The 16,716-nt window shown below is 41.7% G+C and overlaps 1 protein-coding gene across 6 annotated transcripts in view; it reads right to left on the reverse strand.

Annotated features, from left to right (window-relative positions):
* Positions 1–16,716, reverse strand: part of jmjd1cb (jumonji domain containing 1Cb) — a 119,201-nt gene that overhangs the window by 57,486 nt on the left and 44,999 nt on the right. For all 6 annotated transcript variants that reach the window (XM_026915092.3, XM_026915091.3, XM_026915089.3 and 3 more), the window contains exon 2: positions 13,226–13,390. In XM_026915092.3, coding sequence (XP_026770893.3) covers positions 13,226–13,390 — 165 coding nt within the window. The remainder of the gene's footprint in view (positions 1–13,225; positions 13,391–16,716) is intronic.

A 16,716-nucleotide genomic window follows, 5' to 3' on the forward strand; every position in this document is an offset into this window, starting at 1 on the left:
GGAAGGTTGAGAGTTCAAATCCCAGCACCACCAGGCTGCCACTGCTGGGCCCTTGAGCAAGGCCCTTAACCCTCAACTGCTCAGTTGTATAAATAAGATAATTGTAAGTCGCTCCGGATAAGGGCATCTGCCAAATGCTGTAAATGTAAATGCTTAAGTGTGTGGAACAGAAATACTGTTTTTTTTTTCCCACTGCATGTTTAGGTAGCAGTTTGATGACAAGAGGAAATGTCTACATGGAGAAACTAAAGCTTGCTAGTTAGCTCAATATCTCTAAATGGCCACCCTGAAAGTCATTAAATATGTTTATATTGAAATACTGTGATGTGATGTGTTTAAGGTTTCTGGTGCTGATTTGTTGGTCAGTGTTGTATTTTGTTTGTTACAATGGATTTTCAGCAATCTCAAACAGTCAGATTTTGCTGTTAGCGCCCAAAAAAAAGAGCTTCTTTTCTCACTCACAATTTTCCAGCAACGTTCGATGTCACATTAATAAGAAATTCCAATGAATTTCTCTAGTCAAAGTAGTAGTGGAGACGTTGAAAACTTTGGACTCAAAATCTCTGAATGTAATGCAGCTATATGATGCAGCTGCGCTGAGCTGCGGCAGAGACTCGGCTCAGCTAGTTAGCAATTTATGAGATGATGAGCATGATGACGTTGATGGAGGTACTAGCTTTTTGGCAGCTTTGGAAGCTGATCTGTTTGAGCAGAGTGTACAGATGAGGAGGTAAAAGAGCTAGACAGACTGAAAGATTAAAGTGCTGCTGTATCACTCTCTTCAGGTAGATATGAAGCAAAGGCTAAATCCCACCGGTGCCACTATCAGCAGGTGGTTTGGCGGCATTGTGGGTAATGCAGTAAACTGAAAATAGGCCAACTTCTTAACAATAATGGAAATATCATCCCACCAGTGGAACAATAATGTGAACTGTGTGCTTTTTTGTCCTGTATAAAAACATGATGTGTTGATTATTAACACAAGAGGTTCGAGATTTTATTATTAAATGATTATAATTCCAGGAAGCATGTCCCTTGGGGCAGCTGGATTAATTTATGTCTGTGTCTGCGGCTTTAGCAATGCAGCCTGATCAAATAAACAGAGAAAGAAGGTGAGCTACTTGACCTTAAAGAGTCAGCATCTAACATCCGCAGCTCGGATGATGTCACATGTGGTGCTGAGCGGTAACGAGCACATCCGCATTTCCCTGCACTCTTCTTTCTAGGTGTCTTAAACGTGCTAGATGTAACGTTTTCTTCCAAGAGTGTACTAATACAAGTACATACATAAAAATGAAAAAGATAAAAAAAAAAAACACACACACATTTGTGTTTTCCTCTCGGAGTGGAGTGTAAGCGAGAGGCACAATGCGCTATCAGGCCGGACGCTTGGAAAGGATGTTCATCATCAAGGCTCTGACAATGACTCGGATCATTAAAAATGCAGGCAAGAGCGTCTAGACATATTCCTGAGTTTTATAGCCTGCCCTCCCTTCACACATTTTGTCTTCATCACTGTCTCCCTTTTTTCTCTCTCACATCCACACAGAAAAAATGCAAGGCCTCCTTACAGGACATTTAGTCTGAAGTACAGAAGACTTTCTGGTTTGCTTCAGAATGATCAGAGGCCTCTTAATTAAAGGCGAGCGATATGACAAAAACATCACATTTCTGCAATACATTTCTCTTTCCCTTCCCCTCTTTCCCCTCGTTCCTCTCTCCTCCTCCCTTTATCTTTTTTTTTGTATTGCACAGCTGTAGAGTACCTGAGCCTCAGAACAAGCATTTCAATGTACAACTGTCACTGACATTTTGTGCGCATGACAAATAAACTTGAAACTACACAATACGTATCATGAAATGTAGGTTTCTGTCAGCAAAACAGTGTTGTTACATAAAAATTGTTTTTTAATTATTTTAAGATTCAGTACAAGATTTTAAAATCAAGTTTATATATATATATATATACAGACACGCGACATAATCTATCACAATATCATTGTTATATATCTGTCATATTGCCTCTGCCTTACTCTCAATGTATACAAATGTTTTGTTTTTCAAAGTGATAGAGATAGCAGAACAAAGCCAGTGCACAGACACGTGCAATCCGTATGTGCTGTGGACTGTGCAGACGAGTGTGTAGAGCTGTCATATACACACATGTGCCTCTATAATGTATTGCATACAAATCCTTCCTCTCTGTGCATATTACAGATGCAGATCAATACAATGTCTGCATGCTACATGATGATGGGATTGTTCTGACTGTAAGAGCGATGTAAGAGTGTATTTACATCTCTGGCCTTGTGCTTGCGTAACAGACTCTGTACAGATTCAGACATTCATTTTTTAATGGTATGTGTGTAGGTGTGTGTGTGTGTGTGTGTGTGTGTGTGTGAGACAGGATCAGCTCCTGCTTGCGTCAGGTGTGTAAGAAAACTGGGCTCCAGCACGGTGGCCCCTAATCCTCTCAGCCTGTGCATATTGGACAGCTTTGAAGATCGCAGCTTTAATAAGACTTCACGCTCACGCAACAAGGCTCTCTGGAGAGTGGTTCAGTGAAATGTATGTATGTGTGTGTGTGAGAGAGAGAGAGATCAGAGGTGACTCCACCCATTTCTCCAGCATTCAGTAATGGCTATAATATAAGTGGTGTACCAGCTGACCGATCTTAACCTGTACCCTATTAGTTCATGTAAAACCTGGACATAATTTCAATTTCACCACAGACTTTTAAGGTGCATTAAATAATAGTGCATATACTTTGGTTGCAGATAAAAATACAGGCCACTTTCTCTACTGAAAATGAACAAGAAATGCCCAGAGAAAAGCTTCAGCATAATTAATGTGGAGACAAACTCTGTGGATTTACAAGCTTGCCTACTCTCTGAGGTTTCATATTGTCCAACGTATGTGAGTGCTCCGGTACCGTAGGTGGCGCTATTACCATTTCATGACACTTCCTACGACAACAGGAAAGCTTCAAAGTGCCGACAACTACTGTTGGAAGTACATAAGCAAATGACAGAACATGAGGAAGAGGAAGAACTGTTTCTTTCGGTCGATATTTATAAAAAGAAACAGAAATACGATATAGGTGGTACGAGAGACCATTATATAAATCGAGGGCTGAAGATGACGAGCTCAGCATGCTAGTGAAATCTGCGTGTACTTCGGAATGATTTGGCTTGGTCGTGTAGCGTGTTCGTCTGTGGAGTTCATCCAGCTGTGGTGTTCACTACAAGATAAGCGAAGCCTTCACACGACGTCCATTTGCTCTGCAATTATGTCATATTTTTTTTATGGAAGCCAACCAAATGTTGTCTCAAGGAAGCAAAGCTTTTCTATAATTCATTGTTACATATTTACTTCGAGTAAGGGATCTTTTTACACTGTGTAAACTGGAGATGTTCAAACCAAAAATCTGTTCAAACTGAACAGATTTAATGGCAGACAGTGCAATAATAGCACATACATGTAAATTCTAGATTACATTAAAAGCATTTAAACCACTTACATTCCTAATACACTCAAATATATTCAAATTACTGTAGGTAACTTGAAGCACTAAGCTTGAATCAAACTTAAGTTCAAACGCCGCTCCCAGCCATTAACACTGGGAGCTCAGAAGCCGCGGAAACAGCACTGCACCTTAGCTAGAGGTTAATGAGCTCACGCTGCAGTGTTTAACGCCACCGTGACATGAGGCAGGGGCAAACACTGACCAGTCAGATTAAAACGTGACTGCAAGCTGTCACTCGGAGCAGTAGCAAGGCTCGGAAAGTGTCAATGCATGTAAAGCCTGTCGAGGTGGGGCCCTCAACATTTTTGGGAACAGGTATCTCCTGCTTGCTCATATTGATCTATCTGAGACACACTCACATCGCACAGACAGATCCTCAGCACAGTGGGCGGTGAAAGTCTTCGCGTGTGTACGGGCGTGTAGGGACAGACTGAACCGTCTCTATGAGTCAGATATGCTTTGTACAATGTAGGAGCGTCCTCGCTCGGGTTAGAGCGAGAGAGAGAGAGAGAAAGAGTGCGAGAGCCTTCCAATCCAAACAAGTTTGGTGATCTAAGCCTAGCCCTGAGGGAGACGCTAATCAAAGACACTCTGTTTCTCCTTACCTCGCTGGCTTACAAAGTCTCACTCGCTAACAACAAAAGACAAGTTCTGAATTAAATGGGTCGTAAACAAAAAAAAAGAGAGCCCAGACAGTATTGTGAATAAATGAAAGGAGCAGATTAGGTTACCTTGAGCAGCTTTTATTAAACCGCTAAAGCGCCGGTGTTATACTCAATCGTGTGCGCAGTGATAAAGCTGTGCCTCTGAATGTAAACAAGCACCACGGCAACAGCTCCCAGGAGCAAAGCTTAATAATTATGCCGGCTTACGTAAAAAAAAAAAAAAAAAAAAAAAAAAAAAAGCCATGCCTCGATATCATCGTCTGTGTTCAGACCAAAACAATCCAGGCTCCTGTTTCCATTAGAGACTTTATGATTTCCTCTCACCAAAGGCTGATTCAACTACACCGCCATTCGTCACTGTTTACAGGTGGCACTGAGGTCACGGGGTCGTCTCGTGTTTTAGAGTAAACAGCTCCGTCCTGGAGGGGCCCGGCGGTCCGGAACCATGCAGACGGAAGCCTTTCTATAAATAAACCACTAATAGCAGGAAAATGCACTAGAGCCTCAGAGAAGTTGCAGCCGATGGAGGAGAAATTCCCGCTGTTGACCAGGCCTGGAGTTTAAAGAGCCAGCGGCCACCCAGAGAGAAGCACGCAGACATGATGTATTCATTAAAAAACAACAAAACAGAAAGAAGGCAAACAAAGAACTAGCAAACAGCGTCTTTCATCCGAATGCACTGGAAGACCTTATATGTGAATTCAATCAAGTCTCACCCTCTCACACACAGACAGCAGAAGGAAGAGTGGATGTAGAGATAAAGGACAGGAAAGCCATAGCAGCTCCATTTTCCTACAAGAACATACTGCGGCAGTCCTGTGACAGAAACGTGGTTTTTTCAAAAGCAGCCAGGACAATCTGTATTCCTCACCGAGACAGCTGACAGAGACATCAAACGGTAGAGGACACTACACTGCATCCAACTTATACGATATACCAGAATACCAAGCCTGTATGTGAAAAACATTCACAAAAAACATCAGCTTATTCTTGCACAAATCTTCAGCACTTTAAATTTAGCAGTGGAAATCACTAGGCACCAGTGGCATAGCTAAGGGAGTTTATTTTGGGTTTGAACCACTATGAAATATTATTTTGCTCATTATATATGTCTTTTACAAACATCATTACAGTGCAGAGATGTTCAATAGATTTTTGTGCAGTAATTGAGCACAACAAAGTCATAACGATTCCGTCTGTTTGTTTGTTTAATTGCATTTTATTGGCTGCCAGCAGGTACAGTGAGAAACAGGATTAACCAATCAGAATCATGCATTTTCCCCATTTCTGTCTGAAAGCCAGATAGACCGCAGGCTAGGGATATCGATGAGACAGGCGATGAAGTACTAAGTTTACAGCAGGAGGAGAAAAAGAGGAACAGATCTGGGTTTATAAGATAATATTTAATTTCCCTGTACTAGTAGCATCTTATTTTAATTATTTTTTTAGTGGTACTGTCATAAAGGCAACGCTATTAATATGGTAACATTATTAATATGGCAACATCATTAATATGGCAACGTTATTAATATGCTTTTCGTTCCAGTAGGACTACTCATTTCTTTCAACACACAATATTAGTTTTATCTTTTAGCTTAATTCCATTAGAGCTATCTATCAGAATGGATTTAGGCATTCAAAAGCAAAAAAATTCACATTTGAATGTTTTAGTCTTTTGAAATTCTGAAACCTTTTTTTATCCAAGTTGGTCGGCAAATGTAAAAAGCATGAACATTTTTTTTCAATTATATATACATTTTCTAATAATATAAAAGAACTTGTATAGAAATAGACACTAAAATCAATTCAAAACACACACTCTCACTTTGACAACAGGATGTAATTATGTTCTGGTAAACGCCAGGACAGTAAGGAAAGTAGCACGGACTGCAGTTATGTGATTCTTACGTGACTCAACCATCTGTCAGTGTAAAACAAAAGCCATATCTATAATGACTAATCTGCACAAATCTCTCAGACATGAGCCGTGCCGTGCTTTAATACAGTGCAATCTTATCTAGGATTAACAGTTTGCTGTGCGACCAATCAATGCAATGTCTATAGCGAGAGAGTCAGGCCATGGGAATTAAATGCCCTCTCCATGACACAAGGCATGGCTGTGGCTGTTCTTCTCACACAATCACACACACACAATGCATCAGACAGATCAGAAGGTCAGACAGAGAAGGGAACAAATAAGAAGAATTACAGAAATACAGAATGCAAATCAAGAAGTATAACTAAGAGAGTGAGTGAGGGAGAGAGAGTTATTATGAGAGCAAAGAGGACCTGCTCATGTGACTGGTGCGTGGCCAGCACATGTGAGCAGTGTGTGAAAATAACACACAACTCTTCCATTACAACACACAGCCTAGTGTTGCCTTCACATCAAAAAGCCTCATACTGTCTAAAGCTCATGTAATCGTGGGTTCTGGAGCAGCGGCTCCATGCTGTCTCATCACACAATAGAATGAGGGTTTGAGAAAGGTCTGTGTTCTTGTGTGTGTTGCTATGACGATACTCCATTTTGGTGTTTTTTTTCCCCCAATCTAATCTCCATCTACCACGTTTGTATGATTACCCCTGAACAATAATTAATTTTCCCTGGTTTAAAAAAAAAAGAACAGGAAAACCGTTTACTCTTCAGTTACATTACAGTGAGGTATAAAAGCATTTGTTGAGGTCTTAATAAACGTATATGTGAAACACATTTCTGTAGAACGCTTTCATGATTTTCTCAGTACAAGCATCAGTAGTGGATCTGATGAGGATAAGTAACTGGAATTACTTTTTGTTATACTGAGCACTGCGTTGGAATGTTAAAAAAGAGGACTTAAATATACAGCTGCAATCAGTGATTAAGGGGGCCAAGCACTTTCTGGCCCGACCACTATGCAATGGAGCAAAGAACTCATTGGGACCATCGGTGCTTGTTCCCAAGGAGATATACTAAATTTGAAGGCAATATGTCAAGGATGAAACGTTCTGCATACAATTTTTTGTTTGAATTGGTCTCACAATGCCGTGTTCCAAATTTAATGATGATTGAACAAATTGGTAGGAGAAGTGAAAAAAAAAAGTCTTTTGAAAAAAATTTTAAATGCTGGAAAATCCAAAATGGTGGAAATTAAATTCATGGTATCAGAGGAAAATGGAATCATGCTTCTACGACGGCGTCGTTATTGTTAACATATGTCCAAATTTGCCCTATTGGTGGTGTTAAAGCTGTGTAAGAGACTACCGTCTATCACAGTGCCAAATTTCATAAAAAGCGTACAAAGCACTCTGTGGGCTGCCAGAGGAATAAGAATAAGAGGAATAAGAAAACCTACAAATCCAATATGGCGCCTACACAGTTTTGGTGTTTGATCCCCTAATAAAAACTACATAATAGTATAGGATTAGAGAGACACGAGAGAATGCCTTAACAAAGATCTTCATTGTCATAGTGTACGAGTATTGTTGTGTATTTTAAACCCTTACATTTAGATGAGTTTGAAGCACACATGCTACAGACACCATAGATAGAGATTAGGTCGAAATATAATAAGCACAAAAGGCTCAGCATTATTAAATCACTTCTTCCAGTTCCCACTGTTCGCCATAACCATCAGGCCTGAGGTTGTACTGTACAAGTGAGCCGTATGGACAAACCATTTTATGTGTCTGCTGAGCGAGAAGGTCAACACAGACAAAGGCTTCCACATATGAGGATTTAGCGTTCCTCACAAACAGCTGCGCAGAGCACAGGCCTGGCTCCAATGACGAGGATAAACAAACTCGTGCACAATGAGAGGCTGTGAGCAATGGCCACTGCCTGACCTTGAGACTGAATCTGGGATCGTACTGTTCTTCCACTTAAAGCATAAACACAAACCGGCTAAAGAGACTCAACTGGTATGGAAGTTCCATTTGTGTACTAATTACAGCTTGTGTGGTTTTGTTGATTTTCTGGCATCTTTACAGAAATGGATCTGGTGGCATAACACACATGACATTAAAATGGAAAGCGCCAAATAAAAGCCAGCTGTGATGAAGGGACCTGGTGGAGAGGGAGAAGAGGGAGGGTTGTTTGATCTGCACCATCCCCTTCCCCCTCTTCCCCCGGGCTTTTAGCACAGGCGGGACAAAGCAGCCCTGGGCTGTAAAAGCTGCCTGCCTATGATTGGTGCTATTAAAAAGCCAGCTGTGCAGCTGGCAGTGAAGGATCATCTGCACTCTCTTTATCCTGCCACCCACCTCTTTCTCCACAACATTCCTGTCAGACTGCAGTCCTGCAGGGTCACAGCAATGCATCCTACCTCATTTAACGCACCTGATTCAACTCAACAGACAATTACAGAGTAAATCTGGTGTGTTACAGGAAATCTCTTTGAGTCTCCAGGACCTCCATTTGACACTCCAGCTCTAGAGAAAAGCACATGGCAGATACACACACTGACAATTCTGGCAGGCTTAATGCTATTATTTCATATGCACGACAAGTAGCTAGACGAGTTGAACCAGTATCGCTGGCGAAAACACAGGAGAACCTGAGAAACTGCTCCAACTCGGACAACATTCTGAACAAATCAAGCTAACGCTGCAATTTACTTTCCCAGTACAGATGGACTGTGTGTAGTTAACGTGTTGTTACCCAGCATATAAATCCATCCAGGGCATGGATCACGCTGGCAGGCGTTATTGACAACCAGCTCGTGAGCTAATGCCGAAGAAGAGATGGGCTCGATTTCCTCCAGAACACAGCAGACATCTTAGACTAATGAAAAACATTAATCCTGTTCACTCCTGTTCACTCCAACGAGCATGACGAAAAATAAGACTTGGATAAGAATGGGGCTTGGATTTAAGATCACTACTTGCCAAAGGGAAGGTTTGTCTCTATAACATACCCTGAACTGCTATGCAGTTTTCATCATGCTGCCCAGAAACCTACATCCATATTCAAGTAGATATTTCTGTAAACAAAATGGTGAATTTTTTAGTTCTGGCACATGTGTTTGTGTTCATGCTAAACCTTAGAAAATCTTCTGAAGAACCAGTGTTTCCACTGGACTGAGAGATGAACCATTGTGTAAGCAGGTGTAAGTAGGGTTTCCTAATGCACAGTGTAAAAATAACAACTGGGCAGGGTTTTATGAATTTTACCTCTGGCTATACACATTACAAGAATTCGTCATACACCATACAGCCAAAAGTATGTGGAAACCTGCCCATCACACCCATGTGTGGTTCTTCCCCAAACTGCTGCCACAAAGTTGAAAACACAAAATTGTAAAGGATGTCTTATGTCTACGCATTACAGCATTACAGTTTTAGATTAGAGTAGCACTACAGCTTTCCTTCACTGGAACTAAGAGGCCCTAACCTGTTCCAGCATGACAATGCCCCTGTGCACAAAGCAAGGTCCATGAAGACATAATGTGCCATGAAGACATGACATGAAGACATGATGAAGTTCAGAGTGGAAGAACTCAAGTGTCCTGTACAGAGCCCCGCCCTTAACCCCACTGAACACCTTTCGGAACATCAGAGCCTGACCTCACTGATGCTCTTGTGCCTGAATGAGCACAAACCCCTACAGCCACTCTCCAAAATCTAGTGGAAAGCCTTCCTAAAAGAAGGGAAGCTGCTATACCAGCCAAGGGGGCCTAAATCTGGTGTCCACAAACTTTTGGCCATATAGTGTACATGACAACTTATTTACATCTTATGTTATTGGGGTTATTAACTTTTAAAATAGTGTAATATGAAACACGGATTAATTATCATGCACATTTATTTATTTTTGTCTTTAACAATGTAGCTGAAAGAAGCACTGAAGCTGGAAATGTAATTTGTAGTCTGTGCATGGCTGTTAAGTGTGGTTTGACACATTCTTTGCTGTTGTTTATCAGCATTTAATTGCACTAATAAAACAGTCTAATATAGCGCTGATCAGTTTTTCAGTAGTTGAGTAGTCAACTACTCTTTTTGAATTACTGTCCACTAGTAAATATTAGTAGTGTAACCAGTTATTATGACAGGATTCTGCTTTCAGTCTACAACACACTCACTTCATGCTTCAACAATGAAAAGCAGGGAGAAGCAACCGTGTTCATTTTCACTCCACCGCACGAGAGCTCCCTTTCACGCTGTGTGATAGTGATCATCCCAAACACGGGCGGTCCTAGCCTTCCATTAAAATCACCCGTGCTGGCTGATGAAAATAATAGGTTTTCATGCCACGGTTTTGAGGCTTATAAACGGGCGCATTGTTCCTCGCAGGAGTGATTTTGTCTCTCATAACAGAGTGACATGCGTGGTGCTTAATCTAGCAGGCGCTATGGCAGGCCTGTTTAAACGAGGCAGGGGGTACATCAGAGAGGGTGTGAGCCTGTGCACCTTTTTATCAGGCTTAGAGCTTGACCCTGGGGATGTGAGGTGAGCAAAAGAGAGAGAGAGAGAGAGAGGTCACAATTAAGCCACTGATGGTTTTGAGTCATGAATCAAGTAAGCATGTCAACACTGATAGAAGATTTACACTGAATCTTTAGCATATGTACAGCAAGGAAACAGGAGGATGAGTTTCATCCTCAAACCTATACTCAATACGCATTTAAAATCATTCACATTACAGCCAACTACTGCTGTCACTGTGAGCACTTTGTCTTATTAAAAATACACAGCGAGAGTCTGAGAACAGTTCGTCTGTATCTGCAGCTGGACAGTCTGTTCTCCATGCATGTGTGTAAACGTGGCGCTGGAAGGGCAAGACATTCACAAGAGGGTGAGGGGGAAAAAAACCAAACGTGCTGGCTGCAAACCAGAATCACGGAGGAACACACTGGCTTCTCCTGAAAGAGAAAAATGAAGACGTGAGGAGGAGTATTGGAGGGGCGAAAGAGAGGGAGACTGAAGCCCAGGGCAGGACGTAAATATCCTGGGCAGGAGGCCAAAAGCAAAAGCGCTTTAATGGGGCCGGAGGAGAATGACGGCCACGGCTACCCCTGGCCTGCAATTCCCAGGTCACAGTCTGTCAATAGATCTGGGCGGTGCGGTCAGGACAGAGGGGAGAGGAACAATCGGCCTGTTCAGTTCAGGGGAGGAGGGAAAGCATATATCAAAGGACAGTGCAGACAAAGGCCAAAGTGTGCCAGAGAGCGGAGAGCCTCACTGCTGAGTAAGGCCAATCCGCCGGCAGTAAAAGTCTGCATTCTACTGAAACAGCAGCCATAAATAATGATGCCGTGAATGCGGTTGTGTAAGGGAAACAGAGGGAGGGACAGTGAGAGACAAAACAAATAAAAGAGAAACTTAGGAGGAAAGAAGCAACACATAGGACAGAGAGCAGCAATGAAAATGTGAAGGAGAGAGAAAGAGAAAACTATAGTTTCCCTAAGGCCACACGTTGGCCGAATGTGCGAGCGCTGGGTAATTACTGTTTCGTCAGGAGTCGACTGAGGTAATTAGGGAAATACGGTATGATGACTGAATGAAACTTTATAAAGCTGTAACAGTGGAAGTCAGTGGACTCCAGAGACACATGTCTTTGAGCATAAGGTGGTTTGAGGTTGTACAGTGCAGCAAGAACAGACTTCCAAACAAACCACTTTAACATACGTTCTTTCCTTCTGAGATTTTCTTCAACTGATCCAAATATCACGTGCATGTTTGTGTTTGATTGACAGTTGTGCTGTTTGTGTCTTTGCTTGTGGTTGTAGAAACAGTGGTATGAACACGTTTTCCAAGGTGTTCCACACAAGAAGGATTTAAATGATACGAATATGCAGGAAACTATGATGATGATAACCAGTGTGAACATCGCAAAATCATCATGAACGCTAGAAACTTTATGTGATAGTACACAGCGATATTTTGTGTTTATGATGTGAAAATACTACATGAAAATTTTGGACCTTTAAATTGGGGTCACTGGCTAAGAACGGCTGACTTAATTTTATGTAAAAACTACATCTTAAAATCCATTTTGAATTGGAAAGAAATTTATACATCACAATTTACATTGAAAGACAATGAAAAATATATATATTGTATGTACTGTTAGTGCACACTTTTGCCTGATAGTGTATGACCTTTATCTCTGTGTTCTCATTATTAAGTTATTTCTCCATTCATCAAGTCTACAACCACCAGAATGAGAATCAGATGCCTGCTTGAAACTACTGTCATTACAATTTCCCACTGATAGAATAATTAGATATTGATAACACTCATTTTGCTGGAGTGTGATAAAAAAAAAAAAGTCTGGCTCTCTGTCCACCAGATAGTTACCTTTCACGATAGATAAGGTTATCTCTCTCCACTTAAATGGTGTATTTGTGGAAACATTACTAACAATGATGTGGCTGTTTTAAAGAGAAACGCTGCCAGATATTACAACAGGCAGAGCATTAAACACTTTAGAAATTTCTTTATTACAAATTTCTGATCAACAGGACAAAAATATCTGTGCCTACACAATGGGTTTACAGGGTATTAGTATTAGTGTTAGTATATGTGTGTGCGTGTGTAGTCGGTGTTTTATTTTGTACTCTTATCTTCTGTGCCTGGGCCAGATGGCGCTGTACTACACACCGTTACATAATCAAAACTGCACACAGCCTCAGCAACAAGCCACTAAGAGCACGGTTTAACTTTTACCACTGTTCTCTGTTCTCCTCTCTCTCTCTCTCTCTCTCTCTCTCTCACACACACACACACACACACACACACACACACACAGCCTTCCAGTCACATCTTTCAGCTGGAGTTACACCCTCTGTTATTTTCCCAAACTGCTCAGCAGGGCTTACCAACGCTCCAAACAAACTGACTTTATTGTCACACGCGAGGCATTGATCTAAAAGAACCCCAAATCATCCAAAAAGAAAGCCGCATTATTTCCGAGCTTTTGTGATGCCTGATAAAGCAGGCCCACCTGCACTACAGTATGCAAACTCCATGGAGAAGAAGAGAGATGGAGAGAAACACAGACAGACATGAAGAAGAAAAGGAAAGTGTTGGATTAGGGGGGGTTGGATGGGTCACTCACCAGAGCAGGCCACTGGATCTGTTTGGCCCGGGTGCCCTGCAGCTGCGAGCCTTCTTTCCTCTTAGCCCAGACAAGCTGCTGCTCCAGAAGAAAGATCTGGAAGTCCTCGTACACCTTTACCCACTCGCGCTTCTCCCACTCCAGGTCATCAAACTCCACGTATACCTAAGGAGAGAAAGAAAAAGCATCACACTGTTACTCCCTGCCCACTCAAACACAGCTGTATATCATGAACACGTTCCTTGTTCCTCCACCAGGTCTATTTTAGGTGCTGGGAAAACAGTATTTGTCTTAGTTGCAGCGTATGAGCCAAGTTTGCAAAGCTGGCACACATTTTTTTGGGGCTTTACAGATCTACAATCCCCTTTGGGGATTCCCTGATTTCTCAAAGCAGAGACAGAGAAAGAGTGAAAAAAAAACAAAGAGTGAAAGGGCTTGAAGGAGAATGAGTGCTTCTGGAGCCTGAGTCATGGTTTGCAGCTCAACATACTTGTTTGGAGCTGGACAAATGGAGAGGTTTGGTGAGAAAGGAGGACGAAATGAGGCATGAATGCTGCTACGGCACATATTTTCAGAAAGAAATTGCTCCTTGTGGGTGACACGCATTAATGATTAGCTAAAACTCCAAACGCTGTGGACCAAGTGCTATTTTCATTCTTTGGGAAGCAGACAAGAATCTGAGGCTGGCAAGCGATTCTGATGCAAAAACAACTCTTTCTTTAGCAACCACCAACAATGTACGGCCCAAACGAGGAATCGTGCAGTTCTGTACCTCTTGCGATTCAGACATAAACAGTTCTTCAGCAGAAACAGTTCTTCAGCTCTGTCAAAGCGGTTTATGGCCTTATATAAACCTTGTTCCCAGCGTGTTCTGATCTCATGCATGACTAACACACTGAGGTCAACAAGTACAGCTGTTTTAATTGTTAACGAGCCGAGCCAGCCTTTCTCCCTTTCTCCTTCGGATCTACACTCTTTCATCATAGCATTAGCGTAAATGAGATAAATGTTTACCAGTATACTATATCTGCACACGCCGGCTTGCATAAGTATTCATCCACTTTGCTGTGAAACCCCTGAATCTGTTCTGGCACAAGTCATATAAACAGCATCACGAAGACCAAGATGCTATCAAAACAAGTCTGGGACAAAGTTCTGGAAAAGTATCAAGCAGAGTTTGGTTACGAAATCATCCCACACTTCGAAGCACTATTACATCCATTATTTAAAGAGAAAATGAGAAGAATATGGCACATCAGGCCATCCACCAAAATTCAAAATTCAGACTTAGGATAACTTACATAATGCTACCACCACCATGCTTCACTGTAAAGATGTGAAAAAGTTGAGCTTATGCACACGCTGTATGTCCTACACGGCATTTGTCAGCAAATGGAATCACCATCCTTGACAAACCTGCTTTATTCCTGTAATTCCTGTTGTGTGTAAACTGAGGTAAGTCAAATGAGGGAACCTCCTCTTACAGCACATGGGCTATGATGCCCTGGACGCAGGCGTGGATACCATGCTGGCTAACAGACGGTGCTTGCATAATGTGGATTCAACCCAAAAATGATTCAACAAGCCTGCTGTGTTTTTAATCACTCATTGCCTTTTGGAGCCTCCCACTCACTCTTTATAAACGTGTGTGTGCATGTGTGTGTGTGTGTGAGAGAGAGAGAGAGAGAGAGAGAGTGAGAGAGGGGAACAGGTGAGGAGCAGTCCTGTCAGGACAGATGTCAGATGGACACCCTGTCCCTCCTTCTCTTTTTCCCTCCAGTCACCCGTTACAGTTACACCCGTCACTTAACCCTTACCTTTCCCTCTGCACACTCACCCTCAGCTGTAATCTGTACTAGGACAGAACATTTCAGCATTCTCATACTGAGTTGCGAAGTGTCTCGCTGCCTGCGCAAGCATGGCATCAGTGTCAGTTTGCATAACTTATGTGTCCTTTCATGGACAACAGACTAATATTTAACATATAACAGACCTTGCAGTTTATGAGCTAGTGTTGCACCACATGGACACTGTTTATTGGAATTACACATTATTACAGAAGGACTATTGTTTATAATCAGAATAAATTATAATACATTTCTTTCCTGTAATATAAATTAGCAATTCTGGCAGGCAATAATGTATGTCTGGATTTTTTTTTTTCATCTTTTAGGATTTGATTGGATTAAGCTGGGAAAAGAGCTGTTCAAAAACAAACACGGAGTCAGCCATGAATGCTAGTCTATAGTCGATTGTACAGGATTATTATTATTGATTAATATTATTTTTCTCCAACTGCATAAGCTGTCACATGGTCTAAAATCAGAAAAGGTGGGCAAAAGTCATTGCACTTTCACTGATGACTAAAAACCAAGAAAAACATCATTTAAGTGATTGATTTCAATAAATCATGTGCAATATGACTATGACGGTAGAAAAGGTCACTTTTGAGCTTTTCAGGATGTCCTTAAGAAGTTAGAGCAGTTAAATATAGACCCAAGTGGACAATTAATTTTTTTAATGATTAAGCTGACATAACCAAGAAACTGACCAGTACCTTTCCCTACTGTTGCCTCCCCTTCTCTCTCTCACACACACATTCCTGTAGTAGCACATGTGACTCAACCCCCATCCCCAACATGTCAGATGGCAGAAACTTGGCTCTCTTTCCTCACAAAACCGCTCTGGCTTCTCTCACTCACCCATTCCCTCTCTCTCATACACTTAAAAAAAATCATTCTCATTAAAAGTTAACGTGTGGTACAAAGGTCAGAGAAACAGGGGGATGGTGTGTGTTTGTACTGTGTATCCTGTCATATCCAGCTGACCTGCACACACACACACACACACACACACACAGACACACACACACACACACAGACACACAGCACCCATTCCAGCTCTCTGGGGTTGATGAACGTCAGGCACTGCTGGCTCGACTGTGCCTCTGGTTATAACAACTATCAGAGAAAAAAATGAAAAGAAAAAAAAAAGATCTAAAAGAAGAAGTGTGGCTAGACAAAACAGACAAACAGGGCTCTCCTCTGGGGTTTAACTGGACTATATTATGGAGACAGATGGCACGACTCTGGTCGATTCAGCAGGGGTTGAAGTGTCCACTTGGAGTTATGTGACCACGGTCCAACAGACGGAAAAAGTTACCCAGCGATATCACGGTCGTGTTTTTATAAAATGAAATCCGTAGCACACAGGAATTGGGTCAGTGCAGGTTACAGAACAGAACATTCTGCCTGTTTAGCTATATTAACTGCTCCGCTTAGCTATATTGAAAACTGCAAATACACACACACACACACACACACATGCAGACACAGAACACAAAACCATTTGCCTAAGAAAAACCTGATACGGAACACCTTCTGTGAGCTCTGTATTGAAAAGACACCCTTACAACACACTACATGGACAAAGACATGGACTGATGATTAATGGTGTTAGAGTTTGAAATTTTCACAGGACGATAACCCAGT

The sequence above is a fragment of the Pangasianodon hypophthalmus genome, chromosome 12 (assembly GCF_027358585.1).
Source record: "Pangasianodon hypophthalmus isolate fPanHyp1 chromosome 12, fPanHyp1.pri, whole genome shotgun sequence".
Taxonomy (NCBI): Eukaryota; Metazoa; Chordata; class Actinopteri; order Siluriformes; family Pangasiidae; genus Pangasianodon; species Pangasianodon hypophthalmus.